The 22,702-nt window shown below is 28.7% G+C and overlaps 3 protein-coding genes and 1 non-coding gene across 4 annotated transcripts; all 4 read right to left on the minus strand.

Annotated features, from left to right (window-relative positions):
- Positions 1 to 44: 44 nt before the first annotated feature.
- TRNAR-ACG (transfer RNA arginine (anticodon ACG)) lies at positions 45 to 117 on the minus strand. The gene has a single exon. It is a non-coding gene; the product is annotated as a tRNA-Arg (tRNA).
- A 1,551-nt stretch (positions 118 to 1,668) lies between these two features.
- Positions 1,669 to 2,742, minus strand: LOC130970745 (gibberellin-regulated protein 2-like). The gene is made up of 4 exons (XM_057896919.1): positions 2,550 to 2,742; positions 2,361 to 2,421; positions 2,197 to 2,232; positions 1,669 to 2,036 (listed from the first exon to the last, which is right to left on the minus strand). The coding sequence occupies exons 1-4, from the start codon at positions 2,625 to 2,627 to the stop codon at positions 1,852 to 1,854; spliced, it is 360 nt and encodes a 119-aa protein (XP_057752902.1). The 5' UTR covers positions 2,628 to 2,742; the 3' UTR covers positions 1,669 to 1,851.
- A 2,904-nt stretch (positions 2,743 to 5,646) lies between these two features.
- Positions 5,647 to 8,440, minus strand: LOC130969256 (IAA-amino acid hydrolase ILR1-like 4). Its single transcript, XM_057894904.1, has 5 exons — positions 7,975 to 8,440; positions 7,217 to 7,342; positions 6,850 to 7,146; positions 6,381 to 6,509; positions 5,647 to 6,313 (listed from the first exon to the last, which is right to left on the minus strand). The coding sequence occupies exons 1-5, from the start codon at positions 8,368 to 8,370 to the stop codon at positions 5,936 to 5,938; spliced, it is 1,326 nt and encodes a 441-aa protein (XP_057750887.1). The 5' UTR covers positions 8,371 to 8,440; the 3' UTR covers positions 5,647 to 5,935.
- A 12,210-nt stretch (positions 8,441 to 20,650) lies between these two features.
- On the minus strand, positions 20,651 to 21,811 carry LOC130970134 (zinc finger protein 5-like). The gene has a single exon (XM_057896130.1). It carries the CDS (start codon positions 21,620 to 21,622, stop codon positions 20,954 to 20,956), a length of 669 nt encoding a protein of 222 aa, XP_057752113.1. The 5' UTR covers positions 21,623 to 21,811; the 3' UTR covers positions 20,651 to 20,953.
- Positions 21,812 to 22,702: the final 891 nt, after the last annotated feature.

Genomic DNA, 22,702 nt, shown 5'->3' on the forward strand with positions numbered 1-22,702 from the left:
AGAATTTCAGATTTTTGTTTAGAAAAATAGTAAAAAAAGAAGAACGACTCCACTGGGGATCGAACCCAGAATCTCTGGTTCCGTAGACCAGCGCCTTATCCATTGGGCCATGGAGTCTTATACCGTTTTGATGTTGATTTCTTGCAAAGTTTCAAATATAACCTATTTAAATTTTGCCAAAACAAGGCGTATTTTTTTCTTTCCAAAGTGAAGAGTGAAATTCTAATATGAGATCTTTATACGAGAATGAAAAGACTGTTATTTAAGTTATAAATAGATGGCAAAATAAGGCGTACTTTTTTATTATTAAATTTAACATATGTATTATTTAATATATTAAATGTTCAGTTAATCTTAATCAATGGGATAATAAAAATTAATATTTAAGGTGAAATTCGTTAAGTAGTGAAAAGAATTATATACATAAAAATTTCTCACCATAATTAATATTTTTCTCACTCAGACTGTACTATTTATTATTTTTGACATGGCTTAACTATTTTTATAAATAGTTAAGTTTCATCTATTTTTATTTAAAAAGAAATGTATATTTGCTCCTAATTAACAGTTCTTTTAAACTGATAAAATTATAATAAATAAACTAAAAAAATAGACAATCAACAATTTTATAGTTATGCTAATTCTCATGTCCACAAAGTCCTTAGAAAAAACACGCTTTATTTATGTGTAAAGTATTATTTTTTTTAACGTTTGTGATAAATTTTAAAATTGTATGTTCTTTAATATTTAAATTGTCCTATTTAAGTCATTAATATTCTAAAATCATTTAAATATTATTCTATTATTAGTAATCTACTAATAGAATTAACAGTATAATAGAATAAAATATAAATTATACATATAGAATAAAATATAAATTATACATTTTTATTTTAACATTCCAAAACCTTTTAATATTTAATTTAATTAAATTTTATTTTTAACTTTAAAATAAATTTATATTATATCTTTAATAATATTAATTTTTTATAATAAATATATATTTTATTATTTTTTAATTACATCTAAATAAATTATTTTAATAATATTATTTTTTAATTATTTTTTAATTATATTATTTTTATTCTAAAAAAATTTATTTTTAATTAAAAATAAATTTAAAAATTAATTAAATAATCATCTATCTATCATAAAAATATAAAAAAATAAAAATAAATTTTATTTTAAAATTAAAAATAACATTTAATCAAATTAAATATTAAAAAAACCTTACGTATTAAAAATAAAAAAATATATTTTATATTTTATTTTATATATACAAAAATTTTTTCTCTTTTTCAAAAATTTATCTACTATTTATTTTACAAACACAAATAAAAATTTTAAATTTAAAATATAATTTATTTTATTAAAATCATTTTTATTTTATTTAATTAAATAATTCTTTTACGAATAATATATTATTTTTATCTTTTACACTTTTGTTCTATTTAAATTTTAACGTTTTAAATTCATTTCAATCTTATCCAATTCTATCGTTAATTTATTAACGAATCACTAATAACAGAATAATATTAAAACAACTTTAAAATATTATAAATTTAAATATAACGACTAGAAAATACTTTAAAACTTACTCTATACCTTAGAAATAAAATCCATACTTCTTTATTTATTTATTAAACCATTTATACCAGCAATCCAGCACTATCATTATGCATTACAGATAGCATAACATACATAGATATGATAAAACACAGTAGATAGATAATTACAATTTATCAAATACCAAGTCCAGAGGGAAAATAGATATATATAGATATAAAAATATTATAATAAGAATAGTAAGAGAAGAGGGTTGGACAGCTTGGCATGCACACTTTGTAGATTCTAGGGGCACTTGGGTTTGTTGCCATGAGTAACCATGTCAGTGTAACACCTTCCACACACTTCTCTGTTGCCATAAGTCCCTGGTGGAACACACTTGCACCTTGAACAGCATGTTCCACATGCTCTTATGCATATCTTCTTCCTTGAGTGTGCACTGCACCTAGCCTCACACTTTGCTCCACAATCTTCATTTTCATTCATTATTCATTCACCACCAACAATAATCATAACTATTTTATTTAAATCACAATAATATTCTATATGATTCGTTTATCCGATTAATAAGTTGGTCTATATTGCTTAAATTAAACATAGCTAATATGTATAGAAGAATATATATCATACCCACAAATGGTAAAAGCTTTCTAGTAGGTCCTTTCTCTACCTGAAAAATTAAATCATTATTTATTAGAACACAGATTAACAATTAATTAAGTACTTTATTGGTTAGAAGTTAGAGCTTATTAGAACACAAATTAAATATGGGATGGATGACATGATATATAAACCTACCTCAGAGCCAGTGACATGGTTATGGATCTTGGCTTCAGGATCAGCAGCACATGACACCTGATGCATACAAATTAAAATAAATAAATAAATAAATAAATAAATGGCAACTTAAAGATTATTTATTTGGATTCCTCATCTCATCAATGTTTTAGAGTACTACTTGATTAAACTACTATACTCTTTACCTTTGCCATGCAGAAGAGCAACATCACAAGCATGATAGCAAGAAGAAATTGTAGAGAAGCTATCATTTTCTTTTCCATTATTATAGATTCTATACAACTTGAAATGTGTCTAGCAGCTAGCTACTACTAATATAGTTTTTATAGTGCTAGCTAGTTCTCAAAGTTGTAATTACAATCACACCCTTTCTTTCTTGTTATTGTGTAAAAATTTGTATTATTACTAAGAATCAACTAATGAGTGTCTTAAAAATATTAGACAACAAAAATTTAAAAAATTAATTAAATTTTAGAGATACCCTTAATTAGAAAATTGATTTATGTGGATGAGTATTATTTAAAGCAGGCAGAAAATGACAGATGGAATTATGAAGGCATTAAATAAACATGCATGTAAATTATTAGTTGCACACACACAAAGACATATGTACCTGAAAATAAAATAAATTTAATGTTATATATGTACTAATAATAATATCAATATGTATGTCCATATATAAGCTACAAAAAAGTCCTCCGCATGCTTTGAAAGGGCCAAGAATACCGATTCAGGTATTTGTATTTATTCAACTTAGAAACATTTTGTCACCAACTTAGCGGCGGAGTTTGGAATAAAATTTTGGGGGGTCAAATAGAAGATAATTGTTAAAATATTTTTGATATGGATCCCATTTAAAATAAGTTCGTCTAATATTATTTCTCTGATTTGGATGATATTGTCAAATTTGAAGTTGTTTTTTAAGACCTCATTCCAAAGAATTAAGGTCAAACTCATCAGATGCAACTCTTTGAACTTTTGAAGATTGTATCTCACTTTTTTTGTGATTCATTAAAGTAGAAGAACTATCTATAGATATTGATATTGTAAAAATTATATATTCTCCTTGAATATTAGCCTTCCTCTTAAAAAATGCATTAATTTTTTGATTTTTCATTATTATTTTATATAAAAATTTAAATATATACCCTGTAAAATATGTAAAAAAGAAGTTAAAAGGATAAATATTAAAATTTATAATATTTATTGAATTTTTTTATCAATTTATACAAATACAATAATATCAATACTTATTGAGTATTCTAATATTTTTTATCATATAAAAAATTAAATTAAATAAACAGTAAAATATAAAATAATAGTAAATTACGTAAATAAAAAAATTTAATTTTTTATATTTGAACTCAAAGGTAGAGGGAGTGTTGCTTATTGAATAGAGAGCTGCGAAATGCGAATACACTAAGTTCAGTCCAAATCCAACATATTTTGAATGTTTAAAACTAAAAACTATTGTGCAATCAAAGCAAGAGATGAAGATTAAACTTTAGCATTTTAAGTCATAGTAAAATATTTGAGCCAACTACACTATTTTTTATTTTTTAAAAAAATATTACTAATATTTTTAACAAAAATTTGAGGGGACCATGATCCTCTTGTCTTAACTAAACTCCGCCCCTACACCAATCACTTATTCTAAAAATCTATATTGATAATAAAAAAATTTAAATACTTATATTTTTAATATTTATTGAAACAAAAATTTATTTTAAATTTATTTATTTTTTACATAATTTTTTTTATTCTTTATTTTATATTATTTTTTTACTTTTAAAATTTATTAAAAATTAAACTCTAATGCTATATTATAAAATTATATATTTTAAAAATTTAAATTAATAAAAAATAATATAAATAATTATATTTCTAATATATCTCTTCGTTCACCGAACCACCGATGGGTCCATATATACCTCAAATTTAGGCATACCACGATTTATTCCATGAATGAAAATATTAAAAAATTCAACAATATTACTGTTAGGATTTAGGACCACTAACCGACCTCACATACAAACATACATACATACATACATCTATATCATCAATTTCAATATCCGACCGTACTGTAGATATCTCTTTCCTTGATTATTTCATCTGCCATGCATCCATTCTTATCATCATATCATTTCAATATCACATGTCTGCTTCTCATTAGTCATTAACATATTTTAACACAATTTTCTCAATCAAATGAGACATATATAATATCTTCATATGACGCAGGTAGCTAGAATATCGATTTTAAGAAATTTTTATGTTACGATTTAGAATAAGGTTATTTAATTTTAAAATTATTTATTAAATTAGATGATTTTGCGATTTAAATAAAAATATAATTTCATGTTTTGTATTTTTAATTTGTTTTATTAATTTTACATAAAATTCTGATTTTTACTATAACTTGACCAGATATATAAATAGAAGCACAAATATAATTAACTCGATTTCCACTACCCACCATCAAGACTTTTTATTTTTTTATTGTTTTGGCTAAGCAATCTAACACATCACATTGTCACTAACACATATATTAATTAACTAGATTATTATTAACACACATTTTTTATTATTATGAAAAAAGTAAGATCCATTTCATATAAATCACACATGCAGCATGGTCAATTCATGATAAAAAATATGTTAATTTAATGTAGGATATAAAAATAAAAAAATTATTCAAAGATTAGGAAAATTTATTTTTTTAATTATTATTTTTAGTTATTAATTTAATTTTTAGTATAATAATTTAATAATATATTTTTAAATTTTAACTCACACTTTTAAATATTAATGACTAATTAATAGTCAAAAAAATAAATTTTACTCGTCTTCTAATATTTCTCAACACACACACAGATATATATATATATACCCAACAAGTGAGAAAAAAGATTTATATGAAAGCAAATGTTTCGTTGTAAATATTGTTAATAACTAGTGTAAAAATAACAAAGACAATCAGAATTTTACTTTTGGCTATTGAATTGTGTACAACAATTTAATTCTAAAATCACCAAATTGGCCAATACAAAAAACTTTACCAGCTCATTTCTATTTTCAATGTAGAAACTGAACAAATCAATTATAATTATAAGTCAACTTCAACGTTTTAATTTTATGCCTAGACTCTTTTTGGATTAAGTAAAAGTATGCTGACAGTACACAACTTTCCCATAACTTTATGTGGTCAATATTGCTGCTTTGAGATGCTGAACTAAATCATCTTAATTTTAATCTATTATACATGGAATACATATATAATTCTTTATAACTGATACTCCTTTAAAACTTTGAAGAACAAAAAAGAAAATAATAATAACTATCACCTCTTGTCCTTAATAAATACAAAACATCTGATAGAGTAATCTGATTTTATCCATTTCTTTCATAAGCAAATTTACATGAAAGTAATCATATAATTCATTGATAAATGGACTGAATTTTACTAAAATACTATACAAATAGAAGAGCAACTGAAAAAGGTTAGCCTTAAACTCTTTCTGTTTTGAGCAAAAGTAGTCCTCCCCTGCCACTGTAAGAATGAATGGAATCAAATGTAAGAATTTGTTGAATAAGAATGGAAGGAGAGAGCAAATGCTGCATGCAATGCAGCACCAATCGGAAGCGCGTCTTCGTCGACGACATAGTAAGGACTATGAGCAGGGTGAATGGATCCAGTCTCATCATTTCTCATTCCAACCAGAACGAAAGCTCCAGGTACCTTCTCCAAGTAAAACGCGAAATCTTCACTTCCGGTGAACACCGGTGCTACTTCTGTGTTCTCCTTTCCTACAATCATGCCTGAAACTTCCCTAACCACTTCATATATTCTCTCGTCGTTTCTCGTCGGAGGGATTGTTGGATGCTCATCGCCGTTGAAAATAACCTCCGCGCTGCACCTGTGTACTTCTGCCTGCGCTATGATTACCTGAACAGGGCTAATTTTGTAAATTAACCATGCAGCAAATTCGCGAGTACAAGAATGTGGCAGTTACCTCTTCTATCCTTTTCTTTAGCCAATAGAAACTCTTTCTGCTGAATGCTCTGTAAGTGCCTCCAATGGTGGCTGAATCGGGGATTATGTCCAGGGAAGATCCTGCATTCACCATGGCCACGGAAAGCACCTGCCATAACAATAATTTTTATTAAACTACTATTCAACCTTAACCCATGACAACAATAAAGAAATCTCACAGTCCACAAATTCATCCCAACAGAATACATAAATTGAAATTCAATTACAATTTTAGTTTTTATCATCTTATTTTATCTTTCCTTTATCTTATTTTTAGTTATTCTTATCTTATTTTTATTTGTTTTTATCTTTCATAATTTATAATACAATTCAATCAATTAACAATTAATAAAATTTCTTCGTCTTTTTTTCCTATTTTTTTACAATTTTATCAATTTTTTCAAATCAAAGAAAGAATGGTTTGAATAATTGAGTGTTTGAAGATTTACCTGAGAATCTAAAGGATCTGTCTCCCTTGAAACGATGTTTTGCAAGCTAATCACTGATGTTGAAGCAGCCAAAACAGGATCGAGGCAAGCTCCGCCTTTTCCATTTATGTTAGCTTTGAAGCTTCCACAACCGGCCAAGAACTCTCCCGGCCGCGACGCCACAACTCCTAAGGGATACTCCGGCACCAGGTGCAGGCCAAAAACAGCTGCCACATCTTCCAGCACCTTTTCGGCGATAATGTCCCTTGCTCCTGTGCCTCTTTCCTCAGCTGGTTGGAATATTAGGATCACAGTGGCCTGCATATGTTTTACAAAGTCAATAACACATTTTCTAATGTTTATCGTTTTCAAGTTCTACTTTCATTACCAGCAATTTGTCCTTCATTTCTTGCAATATTTTTGCAGCTCCAAGGAGCATAGCTACATGTGCATCGTGCGCGCAAGCATGCATTTTGCCATCAACTTTGCTCTTATGCTCCCAATCAACCAGTTCCTGTTGGCAGCCACCCATTTAATATACCTTTCACTTTACCCATTTAAAACTAAACTTACCATGCTTAAACAATAAAATTAAAATCTGAGGTAAGAAATCTGAACAAAAAAGAGTAAAATGGAACATAGTATGAGAATAGTGATAGACCTTTTTTAGGTTGCACACAAAATCCCCAACTCACACTTATTTAAGTGGACTAGTGAGGTGGCCACTCCACTGATTCAAATTGGTTTGAGAATAGTGACTAATTGAATTGAAGACTTGTACAAAGCATAGAAAAGAAAGTTCAAAATTGATGTCAATGTGACCCTTTTCAGTTAATATAGCAAATTGAAATCTCTGGTAGAGCCGTGGAGATCTCAAATTGGAATTGTGGGAAGGAAAAAGAAATTTCAAAAATGGAGAACAAGTGCGCGTGACTTCAATGATTTTATCCCTACTCTTCCCCTTCTCTGAAAACAATTCTAATTAAAACTTCATGACACCAACAAATATCTTCCAAAGAATGTAGTTCTCAAATTCTAACACCTTCTACTACTGTACTCTCCTAAGTTGCATTTACATCAACAAAGGCCATAACTTGGAGTAAAAGAGAGAATTTGAAGCAATAATAATAGTTAAAAGCAGGGAACCTGAATAGGCAAAGCATCCATGTCAGCTCGGAGAGCAACAAAAGGAGGATCCCCAGAACCAATCTTTGCAACAACACCAGTGTTAGCCACAGGCCACTGGTAAGAGACACCAAGTTGATCAAGCTCATGTCTTATGAGAGCACTTGTGTTGAACTCTTCATATGCAACCTCAGGGTGTTCATGTATTTCCCTCCTTATTCTCTTCATCCACTTAAACATGCTTGCCCTGTTTGCAAGCTCTACAATCTCATCTTGCAGTGATGATGATGATGCTGATGATGAATAATAATAAGAATTAGAAGAGGTTTGGTTCGAACACAAACATTCATTGGAGAAGCATGTGGGAACAAGGAAGAAGAAGAAAAAGAAGAGCAGAACGTGTCTTGGAGAGTCCATGTGTGGCCAAGTAGAATTGTAGATATGAAAATTTGTTAAAAAACGATAGATGTATTTGTATGTATGCTATGCTTGAAAAATCATGCTTCTAATAGTAAATTGGATTTCATGAAACACCTCTTTTTTTGTACTCTTCCTATTTTCGTCAAGGATTCCAGTTTTTTTGCCTCACAATTTTCACATTCGGTTACTGTAGAAAGACAATAATTCAAAAATTATTTTATTTGATTTAATGTTCATAATTTTATAACGGAAACTCAGGTACAGTCGACTTTACGTGAAGTTGATAGTTAAGAGCCGTTAAACGAAAATTTAGTTAAATTAATTAAATCATTTAACAGCTCTCAGTTATCAACTTTACATGAAGTTGACTGCACCTGAGTTTTCACCTAATTTTGTATATAATATTTATAATTACATATTTATTGTACATCTAATAATATTATTTAATTAGTTCATCAGTATTTACTAATTAATGAATACAAATAAGATAAATAATAATTATTAAAAATATAGAATAAGATAATTTTGAGTTTTTTAAATTAATTTTCTATTATATCTCGAATATTTTTTTTTACATTAAAGTTAAATTTAAAACAATTAATGGAATTAATTAGGAACTAAGGTAGATGACCAAATGAGGCATTAACTAGTTAAAGTAGTAGTGAATAAATTGAACTGAGTAATTGGAGATATTTTAAATGTATTAAAAGTTGAAGACAAGTAATGTTTTGTGTAAAGAATAACTAACCAAATTAACCGTAAGTGTATCATTTGGAAAATTTATAATCTAAAATAGAACGTGTGTGATCAGTGTCTGACATGTGCATTTCCAACAATGAAAAATATATATTAAATTAGTGAAGTTCTTGTAGAGGGTTACATATATCGATGGCTTCTGCGATTTTATTCTAATTTTGTGGGTCTCAAATCAAATATTCAAAGGTGATTATATTCTTCCAAAAAGAAAAAAAGATTTCCTCCAAAATAAGAGATGCGAAATAAATCGAAAAGGACAGAACACCTATCAAAATGGCATCTTATTCAAACTCAATTGTTTATTATTATTATAAGGAAATGCAAATTAAGCATGCATTTCAATCACACCAAAAGCAAGTGAAACCTAAGCGCCAACCCTTTATCTTAAAGTAACTTATTATAGCATTTTCTTATTAACTACTTTTTATTTGTTAACAACAATATTAGCAACTTTCTCTGTACTGTACAAAAAAAAAGGGAACTTTCTAATACTGTAATGCATGCATGCATGCATTCCATGCCAGAAGTGTTTTTTTTTTTAAGTTAGGATTCCATGCCAGAATTTATTATTATAATAATAATAATGTAATTTACTTGCATATCTAAATATATATAAAAAATTTATAGTTTAGGATGTATGGGATAGGAAAATGATAATGTTATTCTATTTTATTAAAATCAACATTTTTCTATAAATTTATACAAGTATATGAAAAATATAATTATTAAAAATGGAAATGGAATTATTATTTTCCATTTTTATACAATATGTTATCTGGATGATATCTTCTTTGCTTCAATTAATTGACGCTGACCTCTACCTCCATATTGACATTTCATGTCACCGCTTACTCCTCTGATCAATTATTCATATTTAGTAAATGTCGGTCTCTATATCTCATTGGATTGGATGCCTTCTTTTATATATAATAATAATAATAATAATAATAATAATATGTTCTTACTTATATATAGTGACTTTTAGTCGTTTACAACTCACCTAAATTTTCGTCTTATTCTTATATAAAACTAAGAAAAGTTACTGCACTTTAATTCATTGGTATAATAAGCATGTGATGTAAATTTGAGTTATTAACATTAATATATTTGGTGCAAAGGTTTGCGAGTTTGGCGTATTTTTCTATAACCATAATGTTAAAAAAAAAAGTCAAAAATTTTTTTATTTAATATTAATTAATTAATAAATAATAAATAATTTTTTACTATTTTTATTAATTTTTTTATTATTAAATATTTCTATTTTTATAAGACTAAATAGTGTTATTTTATTGGCTTAATTTGTGTTTTTTTTTTTGTTGAACTTTAAAACTTCTTTTTAGTGGTCGATTATCTCAATTAAGTATCAAAAGCTGCATTTGGTTCTGAAAAATAATAAGACAAGACAAGATATTGATGGAGAATAAGATACAAAGAATAAAGATATAAAAATTAATGTCTTTGTATTTTATTTGATAATAAACTAAAATAAATTATGAAAATTTAATTTATTATATTTTTTCATTCAAAAAATTTAAAAATATATATAATAATAAAAAATATAATTATGAAAAATTAAGAAAATACTGAAAAAAATAATAAGTTATATTTTTTGTTAGTATTTTTATGTGCTTCTTGTTATAATAGACACAAAATATACTAATTCAATACTTTTGCACACAATATTTCTATTCATGTCGCATTTATTAAATACAATTTTGTATCTTAATTAATGTTCTTATTTCAGTGTCCCATGCCAATAAACAAACACAGTAAAAAAACACAAATTTATTAACTGTGTATCTTCAATAATCAACCTAACTAATTAGGTCATTATAAAAAAAATCAATAACAAAAAAATTTCTCCCTAATTTTTTTATAAAATATAATCTCTTATTATATATTTTTTAAGCGAAATCAAAAAATATATGAAAAAATATTAAATAATAAAAAATAATACTTTACAAAAAAATTGAGACCATCCATCTTCCCCTAACGCCGTAACTGATCCTACATTATTGTAAGGGTGCCGTCTCTAATAAATAAACAAGGTACTTTTTTTGTGTGGGTCTATCAAGCATTGTTCTTCTCCAGCCAATGGCGGAGCTTAGTTCAGACAAGGGTGGCCACGGCCCCCCAAACTTTTATTAAAAAAATTAATAATATTTTTTCAAAAAATAAAAAATAGTTTAATTAGCTCAAATATTTTATTATGACTTAAAATACCAAAGTTCAATCTTCATCTCTTACTTTTATTGTACAATAGTTTTTAGTTTTAAACATTCAAAACATATCGAATTTAGACTGAACTGAGTGTATTCACATTTCGCAACTCTCTATTCAATAAGCAACACTCCCTCTACCTTTGAGTTCAAATATAAACAATTAGATATTTTTTATTTATGTAATTTAATATTATTTTATATTTTACTGTTTATTTAATTTAATTTTTTTATATGATAAAAAATATTAGAATATTCAATAAGTATTGATATTATTATATTTGTATAAATTGATAAAAAAATTCAATAAATATTATAAATTTTAATATTTGTCCTTCTAATTTTTTTTTTACATATTTTACCGGATATATATTCAAATTTTTATATAAAATAATCATAAAAAATCAAAGAGTTGATGATGCATTTTTTAAGAGGAAGGCTAATATTTAAGAAGGAAAACATATAACTTTTACAATATCAACATCTGTAGATAGTTCTTCTACTTTAATGAATCACGAAAAAAGTAAGATACAACCTTCAAAAGTTTAAAGAGTTGTATCTGATGAGTTTGACCTTAATTCTTTGGAACAATGCCCTGAAAATGACTTCAAATTTGGCAATATTACCCAAATCAGAGAGATGAAGTTAGACAAATTTATCTTAAATGGGTCCATATAAAAAATATTTTGACAGTTATCTTCTATCTGATCCCCCCAAAATTTCGTTTCAAGCTCCGCCAAACATAGTCACACATTTTAATTTAAATAACATTCTTTCAAGTAGGTTACAAAATAAATACAGTAGTTAGGAGGTTATTCTGGTCAAACTTTTAGTCAACAATTACTTGTTATTTATAATTTTTCAATTTCGGAATCACTCGTCAATCAATGTACAGTAATATTCACGTTTCATTATTTATTTCTTCCGAGGAACCTTTTTTGCACCATTAGTTTTTTCTTTATGACGCGTAACAATTTCCATCTTTAATTTGTAATGACATTATAACTTTCAAATTTGGAATAAATCTAAAGAAAATAAGTACCTAGCCTAGCTGTAATAATCACGTGTAATTGTACAGAAAAATATAAATATCCACGTTTTAGAAAAAAAGCACAAATTTCATGCCGTTAATTAATTATGATAAGGAAGAACATATATTCACATAAACGATTCAATTACTGATGACTATATACTATGTATTAATAAAGTTAAACTTTTTTAGGGGTAGCACTTTGACTATTCCAATTAAATTCGTTGATGATAAAAAAAGAGGTGTCAATGTCATGAAATAAATGGAGTTTGCTGTATGTGTGGGTCTTTTATATGAACATGACTAAGCTTATTATTCAATGAGTGTTCCATTGGCCAAACTCTAAACCCATATGTTTATGTCTAATTATTAATAACCCAACTATACACAGCAAAAAATAAAAGAAGCACGTGCAACTTTTATTAATTATTTATATATACTATGTACCTATACTACTTATATTAGATTTGTTTAGCTGCCTAGTTTGAAATTTGACTCAAGCACACCTATTGTCCATCACAACTTCACTCGTCAAGATTATTTCAAGTAATTAAACCAACGCTGATTATTTTTGTATCAATTATTTTTTTTATATATTTTGCTAAAAATAGTTAGTCCCATCAATTATAAAAGAGTGGACTCAATGTATCACTTTACGTTTTGATAAATTGAGTTGAATAATGTACAAACTATATATTTTTTTAGAATATATTAAAAATAGTATATATATTAATATAATATTTAAGTATATTTTATATTGATTTTATATTTATTTAGTTTGATATTATATTAATTCCGTTATTATGATTATATTTTATTTTTTATAAATAAACACTCTTCATTATACATTTTATGACAATAGCATTTGATATTTATGTTAAAGATATTATTATCAATTTTAATAAGGCATCAGAGTTATGATTTTATTTTAAATTTTCAGTTTTTTTTTTTGGTTGCTTTAAACTCTTTTATGGGAGAATTTTTTGCTTTTTGTCCTAATTTTTAATTCTAACGTAAAAAGAGTCATGATAGAAGATTAGACGTCTATATAAAATGCAAATGAAAATGAAATCACAGAAATGAGTCTTGAGAACTGTAGGTCTTCCATGAATGAATTATTTTTCCACAAATTCGTATTGAGTTTTGATACTTTTTGACCAATATTGTCGTTACACGTGGCACCCTAATAAGATGGGCCGATAGGGTGATCCATATAGTGAAGATTTTTATTTGAAATAGGATTCGTGAACTGGTGCAGATAAAGCATTAGTAGTATATCTGACGATGGGTATTTTGGGGTGGGGATTCTCTCTGTGTTTAGAAAATTATCTCTTGTCTCCGCTTTATTTCTGTTATGGATTTCTATTTTGAGATAGATATCACGGATATGGATATTTATAGATATTAAATTTAAAAAAAAAATAATGGGGTAAGTACGATTTTGGTTCCTAAAGTTTAGTGTCAGAATTGAAATCGTCCCTCTTGTAATTTTGGATTTAGAATCGTTGTTAACGTTTTTTTTCGTATTAAAATCGTCCTTTTTTATTTTTTTTTGGACAAAAATTCTCTCACCACTACCAACACAGTTACCTCCTCTACCACCACCACCACCACCACCAACACCACCGCCACAACCTCCACAACACCACCACCAGCACCACGACCACCACCAACACCACCACCAACGCCGCCACCATTCCCCTCCCCCCTTTCTCCTTCCCCCTCCCCCTCCCCCTCCCCGCCTCTCCTTCCACCCACCCCCACCCCCACCCCCACCCCGACGTCCCCTCCCCCTCCCCGCCTCCCCTTCCCCCACCCCCAAACAGAAACAGAAATAAAAACAGAGAAACAGAAATTTAAGTAACAAATTAACAAATTCAAGTACAAAGCCAAATCAGAAATTCAAAGCACAAAGAAGAGATCTGGTTCGAAGAAATTCAAATCAACAGAGGAGCATGCATGAACGGCAGCGGTGAGCTCTGGTTCGAGGAGATCCGAGACAGGGAAGAAGAGAAGGACGGGAGAGGGTCGCGGTTGATCTAGACAGGAGAGAGGCAGCGGCGGGATGGCGAGACTGCGGTGGCGGGACGGTGGCTTCCCCTCCCTTCCCGTCCCCTCCCCCTTCGTATACCCTTTTTTTCCCCACCCCCGCCAACGCGTTTTTACGCGTTTTTTTTTTATTTTATAAATTTTATTATTAAAATAGGAATATGGGTAGTTTAGGAATAAAACAAAAAATTTTATTGAAAACGACGATTTTAATATGAAAAAAAATGTTAAAGACGATTTTATATCGAAAATTAGATGAGGGACGATTTCAATTCTGGCTGAAAACTTTAGGGACCAAAACCATACTTAATTCAATTAAAATATATTAAAGTAAATTTAATTTATTAAACATATTTAATATTACTAAATCCAATTCAACATTATTTAACTAAATATCTAACATATAAACTAAAATAAAACAAAATCAAAAAATTTTTTAATATAGCGACATAAGAAATCTTTGTCACGATTATAATTCAGTGATAATATTTTTTTTTCTGTAATGATATAAATTTAAATAATTAATTAGTATATATTTAGATATTATACACATTATTTTTAATTTAATTTGTTTTTAAATAAAATTAAAAAAAAGTTAAATATATATTTAAATAATTTCACTTTAACAGAATTTAACGAATTTTTATAAGAGTGGCACCTCAATTTTCGCTCCCATTTCTGTTTATTCGTAGTGACAGATCTTCTGTCCTTGTAAAAATTTAATGGATCTCCAATTTTTTTTTCTGTCGCGAGTAATTTTTACAAATACCCGCAGTTCGGATTTTTTTGTCATTCATAAGTATATCTAACTTGGTCCTAATTTGTAGTGTGTTGGCTTTTCTTATTGTTGTTATTCCTTTTCTCTACTAATCTTTTCAAATAATTGAAAGGACATAATTGGTCCAGCAATGGGCATAGACTATATACAGTATATCACTATATATAACTAATTTGGATTGGTCGAGTTGTTAACTCACTCGTCCACTTAAACAAGTGTTAGAAGTTTAAATTATGTCTTGTGCATACAGTAATCTATTGGCCAATGACAAACTCTTAAATAAAGTTTAAATTTACGACGAATTAATCCTTAACCTGTTGGGTTGGGAAATACGGTGAAAAACCTAAGAAAAAAAAACTATATATATAGAAGGATCATTCAATTGAATTTTAAAAACGTGGACAATAATGCTACAGGACCTAACGCATAAGGCCAAATATATACATACAAATCCCAAATCATTATCCTGTCAAAGATTTTTGGGCTCCACTTTATGTGCATAAATGCTTCATCTTTTGTTGTCCACCACTCCACCCTGCCATTCATTATTAGTATCATTACCTATCACATGGATTATTTGTTATTTTCTCCGATTCTCATCCAGAAAAAAATGTAATCTACACAAGTATATGAACTACCAGATTATCACAATGCAAACTTTTTTTTGAAATATTTCACCGAAATAAAATGAATAGTGTCTAAAATTATATAAATATATTAAATAGAAATAAATTATATGTATATCTATAATACTTTTACGAGTAATTCGATTTAACTCTTTATACATAAATCAAATTATGACAATCCGATTTAGCATGTTATTAGAAAATTAAAATAGACTAGCTAGTTCAATTTACTAGAGAGGTGACACGAAAATGTTTGATTCACACTAAATTGAAATAGGTGAGTTTGATTTATAGGGTTTTATAACTCTAAGGGTAAATTGAATTAGTTTGATTCGAATTACTTAGATACCTAACTTAAATTAATTTGAAATTGCTTAATTCGATTTAGTTATGAGAATATCCTATAAATACAACCAAAATATTTGTTTTTGATCAGAGTAGTATTCACAATGATTAGTGATAATAGTTTCTTAATTCTTGTACACTACAAAAAGACAATTAAAAAAAATGTGAAAGGAATAAAATTTATTGATAAGATCGAATGAGTGTCTTTATCAAACTGTCCACAAATTTTGTTCAGCTATAAAATACCATAGTATAGAAACTGGGAGTCCATGGCTTCAAACGGGTGGAAAAATTATTTTATTGGATTCTGATTTCTATTGTGCGAGATGGTGTGAAGTACGATTCTTTTGTAATAGTGAGCGATGAAAATTTGCAAGTTTTGTTTCACTATCGTCGTCAATTTTTTAAGGTGAGAACTCATGAATTGTTGGCCAAGCTTAAAGATGTATTCGCTAGTTCAGGAGGATTGCATTAAAACCTTCAATATAAAACAATGCCAGAAGCCTCTAGTTCAATGCCTGTTGTAGCCTCTACATCAGTCAATGTAATTGCACCTGAAGCCATGTTGGTGGCATCTCCATCTTTCGCAGTTGATATAAACTCTGTAAATGATAGAAAATTGGTGATAATCGTTCTTTTGGTGAGTTTGTGATTGCAATAGCTAGTTCTCCTGAGATGATATCAGCTTCAACGGGGGATGGAGAACCATATCCCATGGAAGATATATTGTAAGATGTTGATGTGGAACCCACCATGATAGATGAGGATAACAATAGTGATTTAGGGAGGAGTATTTCAGTTGGTCAGGTGGACCATCGAGTTCTGAAACTCAGTGATATTCGCCACATTTTTCGACTTTAAACCCTAAACCCATGACATAGTAGGGTTTTTTAGACATAGAATCCAAATTTGAAAGCAGAAATGCACATGATAGATCAACTCCAATTGATTTCCAAGTTAGTCAACAGTTTCAGGATAAAAAAGAAGTTGTTTTAAGTGTCAAGACTTATATCATTTGTTGTAGGGTTGAGTATAGAGTGTTGGAGTCAAATCATATCAAGTACTATAAAAAGTGTACAAAATTTGAAAAAATTTGCAGTTGATTATTCAGATCACTCTTCGCTAGTGAAAAGATATTTGGGAGGTCAAAAGGTATAATTGACCTCATACATGTCTATCCACAGAAATTTATAGTGACCACAGAAAACTTGATTATCATGTCATATGTGCATTCATCTTTTTTATAGTCAAAGCTGATGTGAGTGTGTCAATTAAGGTACTACATAATACAATAGAGACAAATTATAGTATTAGACTGAGTTATAAAAAAATTTGGTTAGCTAAGTAAAAGACACTTGTACAGATTTATGAAAATTATAAAGAGTCATACAATGAATTGCCAAGATAGTTCTAAGTGTTGCAGTTTTAGGTGTGCACTTGCGTTATAGGAGGTGTTTGTCCTTTATCTCTAAGGGCTACATCTTCCAGAATTCCAATTGCCTTAGGATTACTGAGGAAGAATTTGGGTGACAAGAATCTTTATCCATACTGATAACACCACTCCAAGAACTCCTTTTATGAGCCTGGATTCAGGATGATATCAAATTGGAGTAAATGCTGAACTTTGTTGGCCTAATGAAGGTGCCAAGACTAACTAGTATTAGAAAATCAACGATCACTGCCTCTACCATTTTTTGATATCAAGAAATCTATATTAAGTGCTACACGAAGTCGATGTTATACTCCCTTAATATGTGGTAGCACTCTATTCACCTAATACCACTCTATCACAATATAGTATATCAATGCAGTTATCGTTTTTACAATATTGTATGTCGTAGATCTAGTATATCATGATGAACTCTCTACACAACCTCGACTGCGTCAAACACCACAATTCTAAAAGTAGAAAAATGCCAAGAGATCCATGACTGAAGTAGCTACAATGGACTAGCCAATTTAACGACGTTCTTGTTGGCAACACAACACGACACATGCATCGATATATCCATAAAGTCATTCAGCCTAGCTACATAAGGCAGTCACCGAATGTAAAGACGTATCTTAGACTTGTTACCAAACAACTGAATTGATAAAGTATGTCCTCGCATATTTTCTCAAGAACTCCTCGTCTACATTTGAAGGAGGCTCACTGAATGTCTCTTGGAACCACGTGCACTTCACAGTGAACTTGTCAATGTAGTTCATAGGAAGTAGCACACCGAGCAGCTCCTCGAAGCCTGTTAGGCACTCACTCACATAGTCACCATCAATTGAAAGGTTTAACTGGTATATCACATCCTGTAACATAATAATACACTCTCTAAAAAACATATAAAACATATGTGTCTTAGACACTATCTCTCCACAAAATTGCTAACTTGTAGTTCATCCAGGCTAAACCAATGGTTGTTGAGTCTCGTAAGATGATATAATTTGACAGTCTGCAAATATGGTATGATTCGGTCGTCCAAAAGCATACCATGTTGTCTTCTCATATTGTTAATACATCAGGTCAGCTACATAACAGTAAAAAATGACTAAAATTCATAATAAACTTTTCATATTCAACACATAACTATACTAAAAATCGTATGAAGTAAATTTGAACCCTTATATAAAAAAATCAACATTAAATCGAATTAAATTGTTTCAATTTATATAGAAAAACATTTTTGGTGAATCAAATAAGAATGATTCAATTTATCCTTAAAATATATTATATTATAATTTAAAAGTGGCTCATTTGATTTACTAAGGACCTAAATTTGCCATATTTTTTTTAATAAATCGAGTTATCCTATTTTAATTTACTAGTTCTCATGCTAAATCGAATTGATGTGATTCAATTTTCCATGTAAATGTATAAATCGAGTTACACTAATTCAATTTATATAGATATATTTAGAATAAACATATAATCTATTTTTGATGAATGAGTTTTTGCATTTATAGTATTTTTATTAGGGGTGTCAAAAATTTTCAGGAGGCGGGGATCTCCGTGGAGACCGCCCCGAATGGGCCCCGATGGTGGGAAATTTTTCCCATGGGAATGGGGAGGGGAGCGAAATTCTCCCGAGACAGGCGCGGGGACCCAAGCGGAGATCCTCGCCCCATCCCCGATAATTCTCCGAATGTTTGAAATTTCTTAAATAACCTTATTTTATTTCTAGCATAGGGGTTTTTTAGTAATTTCACTAATTAAAAAATTCTAACCCTATTATTCGGTCTTCCCTACTCACTGTGTTGTTTGTTGCGCCATCTACTCTCTATTTCCAGTCCCAACTCTCTTCCATCTCCACTTTGTTCAAACTCCAAAACTCCCACAGCACCATACGATGTTCTCTCCCACAGTTCCAACTCTCTCCAGTTTTCACTTGATGTTAAATACTATATCTTATTGTTTTTTTTTAGAATGAAAATTGTATTTTAAGATTTTATTTTAGGGACTATAATTTACTATGTTGTATTTGTGGACTTATAATCTTGGATAAGATATGTTTATGTGTTTGTAATAGTATTTTCTAGTTTATTTTTTATTTTTTTGATATTTTTTACTATAATTTTTATATGAATGTTAAACATAAGAGAATGAAAAATAGAGTCCCACAAAAAATACGGAAAATGCAGAAAATGAAGATGGGGACAATTATTCTCCCACAACGAAAATCAGGACAGAAATAGAGATTAATTCTAGGGACGGGGACAGAAAGCAGGGAGGCATCCCTGCCCCGCCCCATTGACATCCCAATTTTTATATTCATTAAGGAAGGATATTGGTTCTTTGAGTAGACTCAATTAACCATGTATATGTATAGCCTCTATAAACATTGAAGAGTTCATTAGCTGGCAATTCGACTTGGACCTAATTAATCAGCATCTAAATTAACTCTCTTGTCTCTAATCAAAAGCAGAAGAAACCAATATCCGCCAACATTCTAAAAATAACAATCTTCTCCATCTCGGTAAATACTCTCTTCGACAATAAAATGCACACTTTATCCTCCTAACCTTAAATTAACCTAGGTGATTTTTCTTCCCAGTTACACAATAATTGTTAATCACTCTCTACCAAAAGTTAATAATAAAATAATAATAACTACCCCCCCCCCCCCCCCCCCCCATTTTCTTTCTAGTTTTGAGCCCAAATAATAACTTGATGACCACAAGTCTAAGTTGACCTCATGCGATGACAACAATGAGAAATGACTCAATAATCTTGTTCCTAAGCAAAACAATCATAACATTTATATAATGGATCAACTTTTTGTAAAGTGAAAAAATTAATAAAAAAAAAGTTTAATTATTCTTAAATCAAACTAATAAACTCTCACCCAATAAAAATTACAAATTTAATAATAATTATTTTTTTATATATTTATTATTTCATCCTCTCCTTATTTTAGAGGATTTTTTTTATTTACAATCTCGACAAATTACTACAAAACATGTTCCAGACTCCCAGTTACTCAGAATTGTATGCGTTATACATATATGGTCACAGATCAATAGATCATAATATTCAACAATTGGTTTCTGAATGGATCATACTAACTAAAATGAATAACTGAAATTCCTTAGCTTTTGACTAATTTTCTATTATTTCTCAAACGTTTTTTATTATACATACATATTTGGTTACCGATCAAAATATTCAATACTGGTTTTTGAATGGATCATACCAACTACAATGAATAAGTGGATATTCCTAGATTAAAAAAAAAAAAACAACAAATTAGTTTATCTACATAATATTCTTAACAAGACAAAAGTAAATCTATGTTCTCCATACAAAAGTTCTTGTATTTGACTCCAAGCTGAGGCCTAGCTGAAGATCCAAACCTTTGACATGTCCCTGATGATGATTCGAACTAGCATGGGAGAAATTGAACATACAATAATTTTCTTGTTGATCATGAGAATTAGGAACATGCCACTTTGAAACATGAATAAGACTATCATCATCTTGATCATTATTATTAAAGCTAATCTGAGATTCAGAATTATTACTAATAAAGGAAGAAGGATTATATAACCAATTATCAATAATATTATTGATATTGGAGCTTGCTTGCTGTAGAAGGTAGTGGTTGATTGTGGTCGCGTTAGTTTTTTGAAGCTGCAACTTCTTCTTCTTCATTCTCTCTTTTTTGTGTGCATTTTGGTGTCCTCCTAATGCTTGCGAATTTGCGAATTCCTTGTAACAATATTGACACTCTAATTTTTTATTATTATTATTTTTCTCATCATGATCTCCCTCTAACAATAATGAAGCTGAATTTGAAGAATTCACACTTTCATCTTCCATTACTACTTCTGAATGATCCTTTGGGTTTATTAGTTCAAACCCAAATAACTTGAGCCTCTTGTGTTTTGATGAATGCCCATTATTGTTTTCAACACCATCATCCCATGTTGAAGCATCATACACATTATTCTTTTCCATATTATCTCTCTCTTTCTCTCTTTGTTGGTGAGGGAATAATGAAGTATGTAAGAGGAGGTTGTTATTTTTGGAAGGTGAATTGCAAGGATTTGTTTTTGGATTTCTCCTCCTTTTATAATAAGCTTGTAAACAAATACTGTTGCTTCTATTTGAGAAAACAATTGAGTGATGTTTTTATTTTAATATTTGAAAGTGGGTGTTAATTGAAGACTAATAAAGTATATAATATAAAATTATATTAAAATATCAAGATAGTAAAGAAAGGCGTTGATATATAATGACTTGTGATAATATAAATGTTTAAGAAATTATTTTCTTTTTTTAATATAATGCATGCAAAGCACGCACAAGGCAAACCCAAAAGGCTACTAATAATGGAATATTTAATAATTTAAAGAATAAAAATATCATTAAAATTAATTATTATATATTTATGCATAACTATATATAATTTATTTTATTTTATTTTTAATATATATATTTTATATTTTAATGTATATTTTATTTTAATAATTAATTTTAATGATTGATTTCAACGATAACCTAATATAATTGTTTAAAGAAAAGTCAAGTAAAAAAATGCCGTCTTTCATGCAATGTTTGTAATAAAATATGTGTTATTTTGTGGCGGTTACAACTTAAACTTTTCAAATATAGAAGACTTGGTATGACACAGTACCACTTGGATTTTCTCCTTTATTAAAATATCAGATATATTCATGCCTAAGGCACGTTTATTATTGTTTATGAGGAATGCAACCAAGCATCTAGATGGAAAGGGGGCTGCTATTCTTAATATTATATAAGATAATTTATCAACCATCAACCGTAATTAATTAAAAGTTTAAAACCATACCAAGATTATTTTATCTCTGACCACCAGCCACCAATAATTTAATATTTTAATGGCTTCATATGTATTGTTCTCTACCTAAGATTGTCACATTAATTATTAGATAAATATGATCTCTTTCATAGAAACATCTTTTTGTAATACAAAATGCAGCTTCTTTGTAATTATATTATCCCTCTATGCATTATACATGTACCAAAAAGAAGGGGAAAATAAACTATTTTCTT

Source organism: Arachis stenosperma, chromosome 3, assembly GCF_014773155.1.
Source record: "Arachis stenosperma cultivar V10309 chromosome 3, arast.V10309.gnm1.PFL2, whole genome shotgun sequence".
In the NCBI taxonomy this organism is placed as follows: Eukaryota; Viridiplantae; Streptophyta; class Magnoliopsida; order Fabales; family Fabaceae; genus Arachis; species Arachis stenosperma.